General features: G+C 53.3%; 1 protein-coding gene across 1 annotated transcript in view; it reads left to right on the plus strand.

Annotated features, from left to right (window-relative positions):
- Nucleotides 1–19873, plus strand: part of IFFO2 (intermediate filament family orphan 2) — a 47667-nt gene that overhangs the window by 22741 nt on the left and 5053 nt on the right. The window contains exons 2-8 of the mRNA XM_077151083.1: nt 8319–8379; nt 10291–10386; nt 11573–11713; nt 13038–13177; nt 17770–17890; nt 18070–18162; nt 19086–19216. Coding sequence (XP_077007198.1) covers nt 8319–8379; nt 10291–10386; nt 11573–11713; nt 13038–13177; nt 17770–17890; nt 18070–18162; nt 19086–19216 — 783 coding nt within the window. The remainder of the gene's footprint in view (nt 1–8318; nt 8380–10290; nt 10387–11572; nt 11714–13037; nt 13178–17769; nt 17891–18069; nt 18163–19085; nt 19217–19873) is intronic.

Here is a 19873-nt window from a genome sequence, read left to right on the forward strand (position 1 = left end):
CAAATATATCTAGAGGGGTTGGTGGGAATCATATTACAGATGGGGAGACTGAGGCCCAGGGTAGGGAAGGGACATGCCCCAGGGTCATGCAATCAGGAATTTAACCACTTTTTTGGCCTCCTAGCCCAGTACCCTCTCCTCCCCAGGGTGCTACCCTGTGGACATCAGACCCCCTGCCCCCTCCCTGTGCAGCCTTGCCAGACCTTGCCCTCTAGGCTCCCTGGAGGAGGCTGTTGTAGCATGAAAGTGGGTCCTTGTGTCTGTCTGGGTGGCATGCTGAGTGGAGTGGCACACTCAGTGCCGTGGCTCCTCAAACCCAGCCCCCTTCACCAGTAATGGCCTTCCCAGACCATTACTGCCTGCCTGTAATGGAATCAGCAGCCCTGGTTAAGTGTTCACATTAAATTAATGCCTCCTCCGTGGAGACAATCAGTTGGCATTTCATTTGTTTCCTTTGCGGGTGGTGGAACTCAGCTGGGCAGCTGGACCTCTGATGGGCACATCTGCGTGGTGTTCCTTCCCTCGGGTCAGGGGCTCCTGGGGATGGGGCAGTGCTGTCCACAGGGAGGAGAGGCCATGGGGAGCACTGAGAGAGATGGTGGAGCCGGTGTGGTACCCATAAGAGGTGGGGCTTGGGGCCTTGGCAGGCAGGGGCCGGATGGGAGAGTTGGAGGGGGCGATGGGCAGTTTGCTTGAGCTTGCTGGCCCTTCATTTTCTAGGCAGGGAAATTGCTCACACTAGGTCAAATGGGAGAAGGAAGTCGGGATGTGAAGAGTCTACATGTGTTTCCTCATATGGCACCTGGGAGAGAGAGCAGCCCATGCTAGCAGTCTCCCACTCCTCCATTCCAGCCCCACCCCACTCCCACTGACCTTTTTGCTTGTCTGTATTTTTTTTTCTGCCATGAACATGAGTTGTTTGTGGTATTGAAAAAGCAACCCAAAACACAAACAGAAAACACGTGTTGGTGAAGATGCAGAGAAATCGTGCATTGCTGGTGGGAATGTAAAATGGTGCAGCTGCAAAACAATTTGGGGGTTCCTCCAGAAGTTAAACACAGAATTACTGTATGACCTGGCAATCCCACTCCTCGGCGCATATACCCCAAAGATAACAGGGACTTGAACGGACACATGTACACACGTGTCCATAGCAGCAAAAAGGCAGAACCAGCCCAAGTGTCCATCAGTAGGGAGAGTCCCTGTGGCCAGGGTGGAGCAGGAGGACACGGGGCCCACGGCCCATCGAGAAGCAAGCTGCCCTCTGCCCCACCTGCCCACGCTTGGCCCAGAATGAAGTTTTCCACTGTCAGTTCCGGCCCAGCCTCACCTGAGCGGTGTCCCCTCCCCAGAGTGAGTCAGCCAGGACGTGCCTGCCACTCGCCTACCCTGGCAAAGTGGGGACCTGTCCTGTGGTCCCTCCCAGCCCTCTGTCCCAAATTAAAATCAGTCGCTGAGCTCTGATTGCTCTGCGCCAGGGGTGGGACTGGGTGTTTTCACCCAGGAGGGCACAAGTGGTTCTGACAACCGCTGTCTAGAGGTGTGCTCCCCTCTTACAGGGGAGAAAACCGAGGCCCACAGAGGGTACCTGGTTTGCTCACGGTCCCAAGCGGGGAAGTGGCGGGATCAGGACGTGAACCCACAGTCTCTTGAACCCACAGGGACTGGAACACAGAGTCTCTAGGACTCTCCCCCTAGGAGGCCCCGGCAGCTGTCTGTCCCCAGAGCCTGAATTGCCTCGATGGGCTGCACCCACTTTCCTCTGGAGCTGGGGAGCAGGAGCCTTTTTCTCTGGCGGGACAGGAAGTGAAAAGTCTGTGAGTCAGCCCCTCTGCCAGTGATTCCAGCTCGGGGCTCCACACTCTGCAGGCCAGGCTTTGTCAGCCCCTTTCCTGCGGGTCTGTGTGTCATCAGGAGCCGAGGGGGGCTGGGGAGGGGGCGGCGCCGGCCCTGCCCGCCCGGCCGGGGGTGGGGCCCGGGGTCCAAGCTGCCCTCCCCCTCCCCCGGGGGCCGGCCGAGACTTCCCGTCAGTCACGTGGCCGGGCCGCTGCAGCAGCGGTGGCGCCTCAGGCCTGCGGTGCTGCCACATCTGGCAGGGGCGGTGCTGCGGCCTCCCCCCTCCTCCCGGCCTCCCCCCAGCGCTCAGTCCTGCTGAGCTGGAGGCCGAGGTGCGGAGTCATTTCCCCCACCCCCTGTGCTCATTGTCCCGACATCCTCGCCTGCCCTCCCCAGCCCCCACCCAGAGGGGTGGGATGAGAGTAGGGGCTGTGGGAAGCAGAAGAGGGACGGTTTCTCCTTCTCCCTGCTCATTTCCTTCCGGAACGTCCCACCTCCTGGCCTGGTGTCCCCCAGGAGGGAGGCTCTGGCGCCGGTGGGCGGAGCGCCGAGTGAGGTGCTGGGAACGGGGCTCCCCTGAGCCCCCAGACCCGGCGGCACAGACTGAGGTCAGTCACGGGGAGAGGGGCTGCCAGACCCTCTGTCTCACTGGCCTAGCAGCCCTGGCCGGGGGAGGGGTGAGCAGGGGTGGAGGAGTAAGTGTAGCTTGTATTCATTGATTCATTCATTCAACAATTCAGTCAGTAAATGTTTGACTACTTACTTAGCAAATGTTTTGGGTTTGGGGGGTACAGCAGTGAACCCACACGTCATGGAGGTTGCACACAGTTCACTACGGGCTTACGGGAGGGGCTGGGCCTTTAGCCCTGGGCCCGACCCCTGCAATGACTTGTATGTTGGCAGCACCTCCTCTGGCCTCTTTTTTCCCACCTAAGACGGGGATCTCACCCCTTGTTTCCTTCTTGCGCCACATAGCCAGGCACCAGCTGCCTCAAGGCCTTTCAAAATAGGTGCAGAAGGTATTCATCCTGCTGCCCACCTGCCCGGACCCCACCCAGGGCCCTGCAGCCCTGCCTCTGATTCCCCTGCTTGTCATTCCGCTCAGGCACAGAGCCCCCTCCGTGGTTGCCCTTCCCCTGTCCAGCTTCCCTGTCCCTACTGCTGTCTTGTGGGTCTCTCCTGGTAGCTTCCAGGGGCCTCGGGGGTGCTGTGCATCAGCCTGTCCTCCTGGGGAACCTGATTTCAGTATCGTTTCAGAGTTATGGCAGCGGGAAGGTTTGACACTTTGGGCGGCCCTAGAGGGATCTGAGTTGCAGAGGGACAGGAGATGGCCAGGAGATAGGCTGTGGGCCAGCCCCCATCCAGCCAGACCTGCCCACGGCTGGGTGGGCCAGGTGCATGGCTATTAGCGAGTGTGGGGAGCAGAGGGGTTGTTATTGAGTGTCTGTGGGGTGTGTTGGGTACACACTGTCTTAGTGGCAGATGGAGAGACTCAGTCTCTGCGTAATGGGGGCGGGAGTCACGCTCACGTGGCTGAGAGGCTCAGAGCTGGAAGCATCCGCTGGGCCAGGGGAGGGGTCACTCTGCCATCGCCTCGCAGGGAGGCATGCCTCCCTAGGCCGAGTTTCCTTATCTTTACAATTGGAGGTTTGGTATAGATGAGCTCTGCGCCCCCCTTAGCTTAACTTTTGGGGATTCTGAGTCTCCATTTCCCCCTCTGTGAAACAGAAACAACCACATCTTCCCAGCTGTGTGATCTGGGGTGGGATACTTCAGTGTTTTGTGCTTCAGCTTCTTCTTCAGTAAAATGGGAAAAATAATAAATCCTACCTCAAGGTTCTTGTGAGAATTAAATAAGGGGACGCACTCAGCAAGTGTTAGCTGCTGCTGTTAGTATTATGTCGTGATCACTCTCATTATTAGTCTCTGTTGTGTCTGCTCAGAGGCTGGGCTGCTATGAAGGGTGTCTGCAGTGGGAGGGAGAGGAGCCTGGGGTGTGAGGATGGGGCTGGAGAAGCAGATCCTGGGGGTCAGCCCAGCCCTGGAGGCCAGGGCCCTTTTGGGGTATGAGGAGGATGGAGAGAAGTTGGCTTCCCAGCGGAGTCCATTGCTGTCCTTGGCACCTGGGCCTGGCTCCTTTGGGCGAGGGCTGTGCATGATGGGGTGCCACGGCCAAGCCGCCCAGGAGCCGGGTCCCTGGGGCCTGGCCAACTCAAGCTAAGACTAGATAGAGTTCAAGGAGGGAAAACAATTGAAGTGGATGCTGAGGCTTAGGGAAAAGATGACATTTGAGACAAGCCTGGGAGAATGGATAGGATTTCAGGAGGCTGAGGAGGGAGGGAGGGAAAGGGGAAATGAACTCGTTACCTAACCTCTGAGCTTCTATTTCCTTATCTACAAAATGGAGATGGTCCTGAGGGAGGGATTGTGATATATTTTGGATGACTGGAAGGATGGGTTGGTGGATGGATGGGTGGATGGATGGACAGATGGATGGGTAGACAGATGGATGGGTAGACAGATGGGTGGGTGGATGGATACCTGACGTGGTAAATACCTCCAAAAAGGTGTTCAGTAAATGTCTCTCCTTTCCATTCTCTTCCTCAACACTTGAAGTTTTATGAGCTGTGGCATCGGACGTGGAAGGGCTGCCTCTAAGTGATTCAGGCCACCTTGGCCAGGGCTTAAATTGGCCATGTGCTCTGGGCCTTCATTTATGCACCTGTGGAGTAGGGAGGGAGGCTTCTCTGTGGTCACACAGCCCACTGTGTGTGAGACAGCAGGACTGACCACCTGGCAGAGAGAGTTGGGATGTGTGCTCACCCCCGTTTCCTCCAGGGGCAGTTCTTCTTTGGCCACTTCCTCCTTGTGCCCCAGAACGGCTCTTGGACTGCTGGAGAGGACACAGGGCGGCACCCTCATGCTCCAAGGGTTGTGTTTCACTTCAGCTGGTCCTTCTCCAGCTCTCGGTTGCAGGGATCTGGGACAGCACTTTCAGCCATAAAGGGCTCAGGGGCGCGATTCAGCCAGACCCATTTTCTGGCAGTGCTGCCCTTGGTCAAGTCGTTTTGCCTCCCTGAGCTTGTTTGCTCAACTGTGCACTGGGAGTGAGAGTAGGGACGACACCGGACAGTTAGGCTCAAAGGAAACCACACCACCACCACCCTGACCCATCGGAGGTGTGTCCCCTTCTTGATAACAAACAGGGCCGTTTGCTGACACCTTCCTGGTGCCCCATCTTCGCTGACATGCCCTCCCTACTGAAACCTTACCCTTTGTGGGCAGATCCAGGTCAGGGAAAGGGATTGTCTGGGAAGCAGGCGTTGACATTTCAGAACTAACAACTGGGTTGACCAGTTTTTTGTTAGGCTGAGAATTCCCTCCCTCTGGGCTGAGTTGCAGTGAATGTGGGGTGACTGGGCCCCTTAAGAAACCCATCACCCATCCTTTCACCCCAATCAGCCAGAGCAGCTGAAGGGCAAAGCTTTTCTGCACTGTCAACATCAGAGCTGGCGAGGCCAGGCCCTCCCTGCTGCCGCGGCGGAGAGGGACGTAGGTGTGGGCAGCAGGTTCGGTCCATCATGCCAGCTGCTGTCAGCACGTGAGGGTCCATCCTCGGCCTCCTGGAAGCAGGCGAGCCGCTTGTCCACCCAACCCAGCTTTGGAAATAAAATGCCCATAAACGCCTTTGTACCAGTTCATCTGCAGGGATTTGGCTCGGTGAACACCCATGAGGCGTGGGGCATGTGCAGGACTCGGAGCTTGGTAAGCAGAGGGGAGGGGTGCAGGGGGAGAGACTGGATGGTGTGGTCTCCCGGCATCTGGCCACTCAGAGTGTGGCCCGCAGACCAGCATCACCAGGGCTCATGAGAAATGTGGCCTCTTGTGCCCATCCTGGACCTGCTGAATCAGGTCTGCACATTGCCAAGATCCCCAGGTGACTCGGCTGTGCTGTAAAGTTTGAGACACGCTGATTTAGAGCTCAGGCTACATCCAGACCCGCCTCGGTTTGAGTTCCAGCATCCTGCTTTCTGGCTGGGTGACTGCAAACACGCTACTTCACCTCTCTGAGCCTCAGCTTTCTCATCTGCAAAATGGGTCTGGGTAAAAATCCTCTACCCGCATGGGTTATTAATTCACAGTGGGGATTAAGGCAGGCGTTATGTGTGTATGCAGCCCCCAGCCCAGTGCGTGGGACACAGGCTGTGCTTGCCAATAAGTGGTTGCTCTTGCTGACAAATGTGTCTGGAGAGTCAAAGACAGGGACTTGCGTTCTTGCTCTGGGCTGACCTTTGGGAAAGTCATTTTCCCTCCCTGGGCCTCATTTTCTCTGTTCAGCGGGTCTTTGACCCCTGCCCCGTCTTCCCCACGAGGAGGATATAATTCAAAGGAGAGGTGAGGGGGTGCCTCATCCCAAGAGACTGGGGCACGGGTGTGTGTGGTGGTGAGATGTCTCGGTACCAGCTGCCTGCATCCGAGCGAGAGGACGGATCACTCTTCACTCCCCATTGCCCCTTCTCTATTGCTGCTGCTGTTGCCGCAAGACGCAGGAGCGAGGCTTGTCCTCAGAGCCAGGCTGCAGCCTCGCGCCCTGCTCAGCAGCTTTGGAATGGAGTCCCCTGCCCCCAACAGGGCAGTGCGTCCAGCAGAGATGATTCAGCTCAGGACCTAGGTTCTGGGCCTTCGCCTCCCTTGAGGGAAGCCCCAGATACCCCATGCTGCTGGATGGGGGGCAGGGCACCCTATGAGCTTCTCCCCGCTTGAGATTCCTGTCTACCACATTGGGCCTGCCCTTCTCAGCAGGAGTGGCCTGGGGCTGGAGTCCTGGCCCTGCCTTGGCCATACGGGACATCCTTGGCAAATTACTTGTACACCCTGGGCCTCAGTTTCCCTGTCCCTACAATCAAGGGGTCTAGTGAGATAGTCCCACTGGGGTTAGACCCTTCGATTCTCTGACCATTCCTCATTACCTACCCCTCTTTCCTTTGTCCCTGGCAGTAGCCCCAGCCCCACTGCCCTCCAGGTTCTGGACCCTGGAGCCAAACCCACAGCAAATGTAGGCCTGGCAGCTAATGTGGGGGCCTAGTAAAAGACCAGAGAGTGCGGGGTGGGGTGGGGGTGGGGGCCCTGGCTAGGGCACCGGCTGTGGGAGAGGGGAGGAATTTTCCTCTGTGTGTGCAAACAGTATCTGTTTTCTCTTGTTTCCAAAAGCCGGTGACGTAACTGACTCTTCATCCATTCCTCCCCTCTGGCCTATTTTTAGCTGGCCCCGACAGCATCCTAAAAGGTTTCTAGACTGCCCTGCTCTGAGGCTGTGTAGGGGGTGAGGCAGTAGGGTGAGGAAAGGGACAGGCTGGTCTGTCTGTCCCAGGATGGAGGGAGGGAAGGAGCGTGCCCCCGGCCTCTGGGGAGGGAGTTTGCATGGGGAGAGCCGGGTAGGTGCCTTTGGGCCCTGGTGTGTCGCGGGGAGACTGACAAAGAGGCACAGAGGGCTCAGTCTGGAGCCCCACTGCCTCCGCCCTGGCTTTAGCCTTGTGAGTCTCTGCCTGGCTGTCTTCACCTGTAATGGGGGATAATGCTGGTCCCTACACTGTGGGGTTGTCCCAAGAATAGAGTGCCCTCATGTAGCACAGCACCTGGGCAGTGAGCATGCAATAAAGCTGAGCTAGCATGGAGACCGCTATTGTGATTTCATCATCCGACCCCTGGAAGCGCCCCGACCTCACGGCCAGTTGGTGTTGGGGGTGCACCGTGAGCCTGGTCATACCTTCTCCCCTCAGGTCTTTTCTGTTCAACTTCACTCAGTGTGTGGATGAATGAATTAACAGGTGTAAAGCGCTTGGAACACATCCTGGCACAAATAAGTGCTGAGTAAATAAGAGCTGAGCTTATTTGTGTGTGTGGTTTTTTTTGGTTTGTTTGTTTGGTTTGGTTTGTTTTAATGTAATAAAATAGACTTAGATTTGAATCTATTTTTAGGCAAGGTGTTTAATCTCTCTGAACCTCAGTTTCCTCATCTATAAAATGGAACAATAATAGCTATGTAGGAGATTTCTGAGTCAATTAAGGTTTGCCTTCAAAATTGCAGTGTTTAGCACAATAAAAGCTTGTTTCCTGTGGATGCAAAGAAGAGCTTGAGTGTGGGTTACATGCAGCCTTCCTGGTCTCTGAGGGCCAACTTTACTACTGCATCTTGCAACAGTATTGGGGGATAGTATCTGTGCAGCACATTACAGTTTGAACAGGGGAGAGGTGTGGTGGTCCTTTCCACCTTTGTCTTCCCATAGCACTGTGCACAAGCCTCCAGCATGGCACTGGGCTCCGCTACCTGTTGCAGGATGCTGGCTCTGCTCCCACACGCCCCCTTCCCCCCTGCACCCGCCCCCCGGGACAGACCCAGGGTGGGTGTTGGCTTTGTGTCTGGGGGCTAGACTGCTAGAGGACATCACTGTCTGACTGCCTGTCCTTCTTGGCTCTTGCAGATGGGAGGAGGAACTTGCCAAGCGCATGAACCTGCAGACCATGGTGGACACGCTGCAGGAGGTAAGAGCTTCCAGAAATCCCGGCCTACAGAGGCAGATGGAAACCTGTGGTCAAGGGGCAAAGCTGGAGTTGATTTCCAGTGCAGCCTCTCCTCTCTGTTACCTGCTGGTGCCTCAGTCTCTCCTTTGTGTCCCCAAAGGCCTCTTCCTCTTCCCCTACTTGTGGGCCAGCATGGTGTTGCAGAAGAGCTCGGATACGGGACTTGGGAAGGCGCTGGCCACGTCCTAACTCTGTCCCCAGCTTGCTGGAGGAGTCTGAGCCGGTTGCTTTCCTCTCCGTTTTGGTGTCCCCACCTGGGGCTTGGATTCCAGGGTCTCTAGGGACCTCAGGGGCTGAATGCCGGTGGGCACCCAGCCCGGGTGGGTTCCCCACGACCAATGTTGAGGAATCTCCCTTGCCGCTCTGGCTCAACAGCTCTGCCTCTAGGCCCTGCTGTCTGCCCGCCCGCGGTGAGCCCTGAACAGCCTGCCTTCTTGGCTTCTCTTTTCCTCCCCGTCTAAGGGGAATAAGAATAGCAACCCCACGAGAAGGCGTGAAAAGTTCCTTAAAAATTCTTTATTTAGAAAGGGAGGGGTATGGGGTATGGTACGTATGAATTTTTTTCTGTTTTCTTTTTATTTCTTTTTCTGAATTGATGCAAATGTTCTAAGAAATGATCATGATGATAAATATACAACTATGTGATAAAAAAAAGCAATGTTCATATTATATGTTGATTGGTTTTATTAATAAAAATTTAAAAATTTATTTAAATTGCTTTCTGATATTTAAAGCATTTCATCTTTTAAGAAAAATCAGAGACAGATTAAAATAATATAAATGTGTAGAAGGAAAAGAGTAAATGCCCCCCTTTCTTTTGTAAAAAAAATTCTTTTTTCTTTATAAACAAAACGTGTTCAAAGTCAGATATTTGGAAAATTCAGAAAAGCACAGAGAAGAAAATACAAATACCACTAGTTCTTCCATTCCACAGTTGATAAATTGTGAAACTACCCTCCAGTCTTTTCTGTGAAATACACACACACTGTAGAGGCACATGTCAGATTGAAACACTTGATGTTGTCATTTCGGAGATCAGAGATGGCCAAATATTGACAATTTCACATGAATCAAGCTAATATTTATATTTATTTTTAATTAATTTTATTTGCAACTTTCTCTATCTGCTAAAAACATGTGCTGCCTTTCCCCTCCCTCCATGCCGTGGTAACTTCTCATCTACTGTCTGCCTCTGCAGATTTCCTATTTCCAGGCATTTCTTATGAGTGACATCATACGATATTTGTCCTCATGTGTCTGGTTTATTTCATAAGCGTAATGTTTTCAAGGAGCAGCATCTCAGGACTTCATTCTTTCTTATGGCCAAATAATATTCCATTATGTGCATATACATGTTTTGTTTATCCATTCACTTGTTGAAATAACTTGAGTTGTTTCCACCTTTTGACTATTGCGAATAATGCTGCTATGAACATTGGTGTCCAAGTATCTGTTCGGGACACTGTTTCTCACTTTCTTTGGGTATATAGAAGTGGAATTGCCAGGTCATATGGTAATTCTATATTTAACTTTATTGCGGAGCAGCCATATTGCTTTTATCAACCTCATATTTTAGCACATTGGAATCATTTGTTACATTAACCTGCTCTGTTTCTATTAATGTCTGTCATGGATTCTTCCATGCAATAAATACTCCTTTGAAAAGTGTTTTAAGCTGAGTGGTGCCTGTAGCCAGCAGGGCTCAGAGGGAAGCCAGGCCAGGGTGATGCCATGGCACCCCATTCCTTGGCATGCAGGCGACCAATCCAGTTGGATATTGGGTGTCCAGGGTTCTGGAGCCAGGTGTCCAATCACCCCTATCCTTTGGGGTGCCCCGTCCCCCTAAAGCCTCCCCATCTCCATCTCCCGCAGGCGGCACAGGAGGCCGAGGCCATCCAGGAGGAGATGAATGAGAAGATCGAGAGGCTCAAGGCCGAGCTGGTGGTGTTTAAGGGTCTCATGAGTGATGTAAGTGCCACAGCCACTGGCCCCAGGCGTCGTGCCCCTCCCCACCCCCATCATGCAAAATGCTTCATTCACTCTGAGGCGGAGGAGCTCGGCTTCTAGTTAGAATCCTGGCTGGCTGTGTTTGACCCTTGAGGATGACAGATGCATCGGAGACCAGGCACCCACCTCCCACCCCCCTCCCCACTTCCGCTTCCCCTCCGTCTGAGTAGAGATGCATTAATCTGCCGCTTAACCCATCCTGCCCACCCCTAGGGCTCCCCTGACGGTCTGTGTGTGTTCGATGGGGCTCCTTCCCTGCTCGCCACTGGTGGGGGCAGGTGGTGGCTGCCGGCCTCAGGGTCTGGGCATGGCGGGAGTTAGGGGGAACTGGCAGGTCGGAGCCCGACGTGGGGATGAGGGTGAGCCCCCAGCTCTGAACTCTGCAGGCCTGAGAGGCTCAGTGGCCTTCGGTTGGGCTACTTTGTAAAGCTGGGAAAGACCAGTTTGAACTGTGTGTCCTTTTGACAGTTTAGGGGGTGAGGGGGGGCTGTTGGCAGCCAAAGTCTTCTTCCTGCTGGGATCCTGGATTGGCTGCTGCCTTCAGGCGGTGGGCCAGATAGGGAAGGAGCCCGAGTCAGGGCGGCTCAGCCTGGCTCCATTGACAAGGGGGTGGTTAGAAGAAGCTTCCCGGGCCCCAGATGGAGGCCATCTGGCTTCTCTCATTTGGGTCCAGGGGACCCTGCCCCCCCCAATCCTAATTGGTGTGGGAAGAATCCAGGAGAGAGCACCGGCTTGGCAGGCATCCTTGGGGGCACAGGTTGGGCATGTGGACTGGGAAAAGAAGGGAAGTCTTTCAACACTGCAAATTGTCTTTCTTTTTCCTTTGCTTTAACAAAATAAACACCGGCTCTGTGAATCTGCAGAGAGGAAGCCTTCTAGCCCTTAGGGAGACCAGCAAACATGGTCTCAGGTTGTCCAAAGATACACCCGCCCTCACCGTCCCCAGCCCGAGCAGCGTTGGCCCAGACCTTCACTCCCAGGAAAAGCCCAAGGCACCCCTCGAGTCTGCAGGCTGCCCGCCCAACTCCTGTGGTTCTGCCCACCTCTCTGCCCAGCAGGAGCCTGGGACTGCCCCCCTGCCCCCCAACCCGGCCCCTCATGCTTGCTCCCTCCCTTGCTCACGTAACCCCTGCTGTCCTCCCTGCAGCCCATGACAGACCTGGACACAAAGATCCAAGAAAAAGCCATGAAAGTGGACATGGACATCTGCCGCCGAATCGATATCACGGCCAAGCTGTGCGATGTCGCACAGCAGCGGAACTCGGAGGACGTGTCCAAGATCTTCCAGGTGACTAGGGCCGCCCCTGCCCACCACTGCACCTTGCACACCAGCCCTGGCCTCTGCTCCTGCCCGGCCAATCCTTCCTTTCCCCAACATCCGCTCACTGTCCTTCCCCAGAGATAGCGTTCACTCAGCCGTGGCTCCCCAGGAAGGCGTCAGGTCAGGGACTCGTCGTAGGTGCTCCACCTCCGTCGTCTGGTCCGACCGGACCATCCGAGGGCTGAGGGGATGGAGGTCTGGAGGGATGACGTGCTGTGCTCAAAGAAGGGAGTGGCAGAGCAGGGTCTAGAACCTGGTCTCCTGACCCTGGTCCCACCATCCCATGCTGTCTCCTGACCTGTGCCCCATGGCTCTGCGTCCAGCCTCTTCCTCTGGGCGCCAAACTGGGCATCACTCCCATGTTTGGGGGAGCCCTGGTCAGGCCATGGCAGATGGGCCTTGGAGTTCAGAAGAGGAGCTGTTGATCTTGAACTATTCTTTGTTCCCATTGAACGGTCTCTCAATACAATACCCCCATGACTTAGAGAGAAGGTGTGTGTGTCCCCAAGAGAAGGTGTTTTGACTCACACTGGCAAGGGCTGTCCTTTGGGGGGGGCGGGGAGGACATTGGGGTCTGGTTCAGCTGACTGACGGACACATGCCATTCCTGGAAGGCTGCTTCTTGAGTTTTGGGTTGTGGTTTTACCTTTTGCTTGAGCCGAGGACAGTATGGTGTATAGTGGCTTTAAGTGTGTGACTTTGAACATAGCTCGGCGAGATCTTCTCTGGGGCCCTTCCTCCACCTCCACACCCTCTCGCTGCCTCTCTGTTGGGAAGCAGAGGAGACCAGTTCTGCATTCATTTGCCCATGTCTTGTCTGCTTGGAGTGGATGCTTCATGTTCCTTGAGCTCTTGAGCAACCTGCCTATTGCCTTTGCATGTGAGCAAGAGGGCTCTGGGAAGCCTGGAGTGGTCTTGGCCCTTGTGAGGGGTTCTGTGTCTCTTTGGGGCATCCTAGGTAACTCTGTGCCCATTCTGGCCCACTGCTCTCCCCAGTTCATGGGGCTGCTTCTCTGGGGCTGGGGTAAGCCGCTGAACCAGCCCCACCACCAGGCCTCTCAGGGCAGGGGAAGGGTCCGGGCCGCCTGTTTCCTCCATCCTGCATGTCCCCCTACGTCATGCTTCCTGCTAATGCCGCCTGCTTCATAGAGAACGTGTGTCTTTCCCAGCCGTGGCTGCCCCAGCCACGCTCCATCCGTCACGTGGGATGCCGCCTCCTTTCCTGCCCCATGCCCACCCTCCATCTCACAAGAGCCTCGCAGTTACCTTGAGCTCTTCCTTTCTGGTTCAGGTGGTCCCCAAAAAGAAAGAGCGTAAGGTGGCTTCAGACGACGACAACTCCGAGCAGGACGGAGAGGCGAACCGGTTCTCGGATGAAGAGGTGGGTTCCATGAACATCACCGACGAGATGAAGCGCATGTTTAACCAGCTGTGAGTATCGCCCGCCCCCTGGCCCAGCCCTGCGTGCGCCCCTCTTTTTCCCCAGATCGCGACCTGGTGGGCTGGAGCGCGTGCAGCCTGCACAGGGGTTTTGTTTAGCTGGCATGGGTTTTTATTTTTCAGTTCATAAATTTCATTAAACAAACAAAAAATACCAATAACAACAGACAGGAATGAAAACAAACACCGGGCAGGAGAAGGAATCTGAATTCCAGAGGTGCCACACTCTAGTGCTTAAAATTTCCAGTTAGGATTTATGAAAAGAAAAAGGAAAGTATGATTGATACATAAGAAAATAAATACTTAAGAGACAATTTCCCTGAGGAAACCCATAGGTTTATTTGCCATCCATATATCTTCTTCCGTGGGTGAAGTGTGTGGTCTGATTTTTTGCCCATGTTGTAAATGCGTTGTCTGGAATTTTTTAAAATGTTTTTAATCATGAAATGTAACATATATACAAAGAAAAGAAAGAAAAAGCCATCATTTTCAAAGTACACTTCAACAATTAGTTACAAAATGGATTTCAGAGCTTATCATGGGCTACTATCACCACGATCTTTCCCTCTAGCTGCTCCAAAACACTGGAGGCTAAAAGAAACATCAGTACAGCGATCCAGCAGCCACACTCATTCGCCAAATCCTATTCTCTCTGTTGTAACTCCTTGCACTCCCTTTATCTCCCTCCCCTGCCCCAGGGATCCTTGGGCAATGCCTGTTCCAACTAGCCCACCTTGAGAAGGGGTGTTGAACTAAAGGATAGGGCGATGTAAGTAGTCGATAATCTTGGAGCCGCTGGTTCCTCTGGGCCTCAGGACTTACCTGGCAACAGGAACCCTCTAGAAATTATAGGTTCCAGGGAAGGGAATGTATAAAAGTTCCAGTCCAAGCCCTAGGTGTTCTCAAGAGTCGACAGGAATGAGCGTGGGATTTTGGAAGTATTTGGATTCATTTTCAATTTGTAATTTGGGAAGTTTTTCATTTCCATCCTGGTATCCCTGGGCCCTCTTGGCACAGTGGCCTGGAACTGATTAGTGGGTAATGACTTCATGAGACCAGAAAGAGCCAAATTGTTTAGAAGTGAGGCAAAATAGAGTGGGGCGGGGTCATGTTTGTGGGCTGTTCTCGATCCAGGCTTACACCCAGTCCCACCAGTTTTCCTCCAGGTGGGATGGTTGAGTTCATCCAGACCCTGGGTTGCACGGCACTGGCTGAGGAAGGTCTCCCGACATACGCTGAACATCTTACATGGGGAGGGTACTTTACAGATAATCAGCCCGGGAGTCAGGGACTATCACCTTGGTTTTGTAGATGTGAGAACTGAGACTCAGAGAGAGTGACTTGGCCATGAGCACTTAGCTTATGCACAGCAGATTAAAACCTGGGTTGGTCTGCCCGTTTCTCTCAGTCTGTATGCTGTCCAGGCTAGTGGCAGAGTCTGAGCCTGGGTGTTGTCTGGGGTGGGCTGGAGCCAGCTTGTACCAGCTTGCAAAAGCTGATGGTGCACATCTCTTCCCATTCCAAGTTTGGTGATGTCACAGTAGTACCTTAACATTGACCCCAGGGGGCAATCAGTAAATGCCAGAGAACTGGTTTACCAGTCCATCACTGGGTGGAGTCTGCCTGGGGCAGGGACATCATTGGCCTATCCAGGGCCATGTTCTGAATCCTGTTCCATCTTTATAATCTACATATCACCCTAAAATTGGATGGAGGTGGGGAGGGGAGGGGAGAAGTACAACTGCTGGCATTGGATGGCTTGCCTGAGGGCCTTGAGTCAAAGGGCAGGGCTGGGACCGGATCTCTGAGGCCCGCCTTTCCCCCCGGGCCCACCAGCCTGCTCTTGCCTGCCCTCTCTGCATTCCTCATAGTCGGGCACCTGGATCCTGAGAACTCGGCGTTTCCCCAGGTCCATTCCCCTCCAGCCCTCATTCCCATCCCAGCTTCCATTCTTGCACGTCTCAGGTCTGAGCAAGCTGTCTGGCCTGGCATCCCTTCCCTGCAGTCCTGGGTTTCCAAGAGCAGGGCTAGGTGTGAGCTCTTGGCTCTGATGAGTATCACACAACCTCCCAAAGGCCTTCCAGCGACAGCCACTCATTTTAGCAGGTTCCCCTGACATCATATTCATTTCAAAAGCCAGGGGCATGTGGCTCTCCTAAACCTTCCTGAAAGCTCTGGGGCTGACTTACCCTTACAGAGTCTAAAATTCTTTCAGTCCAACATCTTCACCATATAGATGAGGAAACTGAAGCTCAGAGAGGGACAGTGCTTGTCCAAGGGCATGCAAGGAGTTTGTGTCAGCTGGGCCCTTGGTCCAGTGTTCTGTCTTCATGCTCTCTTCATGCTTAGAATCAATTTCCTTCTTCTCCCATCTTATGCAGCCCTGTCCCAGCCCTGGTCCCTGTGCCCGCTGGGCCGGGGTGACTCCTAAGGAAGATGAGGACTCATGGGTGGGGATTAGAACCAGGGCAGGGATGGGGGTCCCTTTGCCTGATACTTCCCTGTATCTACTATTTCCTTGAAACAACTGAGATGGGGGGCTGTATTTTGGGGGTTTGCTGTGGCAAGGGTGACATGGAGGACTTCCAGCTCATTTCATTTTTTGTTCCAACCCTACCCACCCCCGACTCTCTTATGCTTATCTTTTACTGAAGAGCAAAGAGGGCCTTTGATTGGGTTGAAATTTTCTGAACACTACTGTAGTTATCTCTGAACCTGAGGATTGTATGCCCCAGAGACCACACACTGGGTTCATCTGGTTGAAATAGTGGGTCCATGGTACCTCCAAAGAAGTACTGTTCCTGTTTGCATAAAGCTGACCGGGAATGGGAGGAGTTGAAAGGGAACATCCTAAGAGCCAAGTCCAGGGGCTCAAATGGCAAATGGTTTCATCAGATCGAAGTTGAGTGGAGAACAGAGGCTGCAAAAATGGGGGCCTCAGTGTTGCCAGATCAGAACTGGGTTTAGAATCCAATTATAGATTTATCTGGTTGTAAAGTTGCCTAAGTTTAAAAAAAACCAATCCCCTGAAGACACTCCCTCTCTCTCCTGGCTGCCTGCTGACCTAGAGGGCTGGGCCCTCTCCCATTGACATCTCCCTTCACAATGGGTTGAGACGAGGAAAGTTTGCCCCAGGCCAGTTCCAGTGAAGTTTTTGAATAATGCACTCGTGTCAGGGCTGCTTTGTTTAGATCAAAATCAGTTGCATGGGCTTCAGACCAGGGGAAAGAGAAGGAATTTGCCAAGCCTCTTCCCCAGCCCTGCCCTCCAGATGCCTGGGCAGTGGGGAGGGGCTCTTCCAGCCCCTTCTCTTGTCCATCTTCCTGTACTTTCTCCTCAACTGTGGTTTCCTTCAGACCTCAGGCGCTGGAAGGAAGTGAAGTCAGAAGCCCAGTATGTGATGCGGTGCCCGGCCAGCCTCAGGGACTCGCTGGAGCTCTCTCTAGCTCTCCTTTCCCCATCTCTGGTCCCTGGTCTCACACAGCCACCTACAGGCTCCGGCAAGAACTGCTTCTTGGCAGAGAATCAACCCAGCTTGGCTTCAGGGGGTGCTCTAGGCAACGTTTTACCAATTTAACCCAGTGGTCCCTAGATGGGTCCGTTGGCTGACCATCCTGGGAGGGTCCAGAAAGGGACTGAAGGAGGGAGTGTAGGCCATGGGAGAAGCCCGGGATGGGAAGCTAGAAGCTTGGGTCTCACGCCCTCCTCTGCTGCTGATTTGCTGGGTCAAGTAATTTAACCTCCACAGGCATCAGCTTCCCATCTGAACAGTGGGTGTGTTGGACCAAGTGGTCTTTACATCCCCTTCTGGTTAGGACAACTGATGCATCACGGGAAACCCCTTGGTTCCAGGCGAACCCTGATGGATGACCCCCCACTTCCAGCTCACACAGGCTTTGAATTCAAATCAAATTTCCAGCAGGTCACCTAATCCCTCTGAGTCTCACTTTCCTCATCTGTAAAATGGGATAACTGTGCTTACCTCACCGGATTGTCAAATCGTAATATATGATTAGCAGCTAGTCCAGCATCCAGCATATGAGGCATGCTTGGTGATTTTATCAAGGAAAAGAAAAAGCTGTAAGAAACAGAAAGATCTGGCTCTGAGCCCCAGGTTTTGCCACTTGCTAGCTGTGTGACTTTGGACACGCGAGTTATTCTTTCTGGGCTGCAATTTCCTTGTCTATAAAATGGGAATAATAATTCCAACCTTTTGGAGTTGCTGAGAAGATGATGTAAATCACCTTATCACAGTAGGGATGCAGGAAATTGTTAAATGAATGAAAAAAAGTTACAAGACTGGACTTGGGGGGACAATATCTTTAGTTTCTACTAATTGAAGCCTGGCATCTTAAAAGTGTACATTTTTAATTGTATAAATAACATACAAATACATCTTGTATCTCAAAAAACTTAAGCTCCATGGATAAGATGAACGTCCCCTTTGGTCACCACCCCTGTCTTTTCTAAGGGCAGCTTTGCAGGTGGATGCCCACTGGGGCAGCTGTGTCTCTCTCTCCCCATGTGGGCCCCTGGGAGCTGGGCTTCTGTTCAGTCACGTCCTTTGGTGTTACCCCTACTAGGCGGGAGACTTTTGATTTTGACGATGACTGTGACAGCCTGACGTGGGAAGAGAATGAAGACACACTGCTGCTCTGGGAGGATTTCACCAACTGCAACCCATCCATTGACCTGCAGGGCGAGGTGAGCCCAGGACCTGGCTTCCCCAAAGGCCAGGGGTGTGGCCTGGGGGACCCATCTCCCGTGAACCCTGTCCCTCCCCGAGCCTGCCCAGCATGTCTTTTCAATTGCCCCTTCTCCCTGATCTTTCCCCACAGCCCCCACCACCCAGCTAAGTTGTCCTCTTTGTTCTGTTTCCTCAGCAAGAGGAAAACTTAGGCAACTTGATCCATGAGACTGAATCCTTCTTCAAGACCAGAGACAAGGAGTACCAGGAAACAATAGGCCAGATTGAGGTGAGCCCTGGGGCCGTGGAGGCTGCTGGTCAGGCTCCATTGAGGTCCACGCACTTGAGGCCCCTACTGATCCAGGGCCTGTGTGGGCAGGGGCTGGAAGTGTGGGGTCAGCGGGGGTTGGAAATTGGGAGGCCTACCCATTCCTGTTGTCTCTAGGCAAGTCGTGTCCCTCTTGGAGCCTCAGTTTCTTAATCTGTAAAATGGGAACGGTAATCCCTGCCTTCCCTGGAGACCTTTTTATTTTCAATTGAGCTGAGATGATGATCTGAGGATTATCAGAGCTAACATTTGAATGACATTGCATGACACTAGTCCCTGAGCAAGCCTCCCCAGTGTGTCACCATGACCCTATGCAGTTGTTCTCGTCCACCCATTGTTCAGAGGACATGAGGTTAGAAGAGCCTGAGTGACGTGCCCAAAGCCTCATAACCAGGAAGCGAGGGAACGGGATCCAAGTCCAATTCTCTTTGGCTCTGGAGCTTGTGCACTTGACCGCTTTGGTAAATGAGAGCTTGCTGTTACCACACCGAAGAAAAAGAAACCCAGCTCCTTCCTTAGAGGAGGAATCCTTTGGTAGGAAAGGGTTGGAAACATCAGAGACTTAGAGATTTCTATAATCAAGTCCATATAAAGAAGTCCAGAGATGCTAAGGATGGTGGAGTTATCAGAACCACGTGGGGTTTATCAGGGAAGACTGCCCATGGGCAGACAATCTCTTTGACAAGAAGCAGTATTTGAGGACCAAGATGCAGAGAGCAGACTGATATGTCCAGAGGCCAGGGGAGGTTGATGGGTCCTGAGGGCATGGAGTCCCGTGGGAGCCTTGATGGTGCCACCACGGAGGAAGCAAGGAGGGAGGTTCCCAGGGGTCCTGCTAGGAGGAGGGCCCACCCTCACCCTTGTTCCGTGTTGCTTTCTCTCAGCTGGAGCTGGCCACAGCCAAGAGCGACATGAACCGACACTTGCATGAGTACATGGAGATGTGCAGCATGAAGAGGGGCTTGGACGTGCAGATGGAGACCTGCCGCCGGCTCATCAAAGGTTCCGCAGACAGGTATCTGGCCATGCCCTCCTAGGGGAGTCGGTGTTCGTGTCCTTGGGGGAAATGTGTAAAGGCTGCTATTTACAGCCTGGCTATGGTACATCTACCCAACCCATTCACCCACCTGTCTGTCTGTCTGTCCATCCATCCAGCTACCCCTCCAATGATTATTAGATCATCTAAATGCTGCTAGACAATTTACCTATCTATAATCCCTTCTCCCCAACAGTCCTGTCCCCCATCAGTTCAACAGATACAGTGTTGAAGGCCTTTCCCATGTGTGTGCGGTGATCAACAGAACAGTCACAGCCCCTGCCCACTTGGAGCTTACACGCCATTTTCTGTTGAAATGGGGATTGGGGAAGGTGGACGGGCCGTTACTGATTGGGCTCACATTTGTCTGTTGGAAGCAGTTTCCCTTTCTTTCCCATCTTCTGTCTCCGGGCCAGCAGAATCTGTTCCCAGGGGACTGACATGCACCAGGCAACTTTTATTTGCCAAGGGACACAGAAACAAAGATAGAGTCCCTGCCTTCAAGGAACATGCAGCCTTTTTGGGGTGACAGACGTGCTCATGATACGATGAGATAATGTGTGTAAAATGCACAAAATGCACAATGCACAAAATATATGTTCATTGTACTTGCCTCTATGGAGGATATTACTGCAG

The sequence above is a fragment of the Tamandua tetradactyla genome, chromosome 2 (assembly GCF_023851605.1).
Source record: "Tamandua tetradactyla isolate mTamTet1 chromosome 2, mTamTet1.pri, whole genome shotgun sequence".
Taxonomy (NCBI): domain Eukaryota; kingdom Metazoa; phylum Chordata; class Mammalia; order Pilosa; family Myrmecophagidae; genus Tamandua; species Tamandua tetradactyla.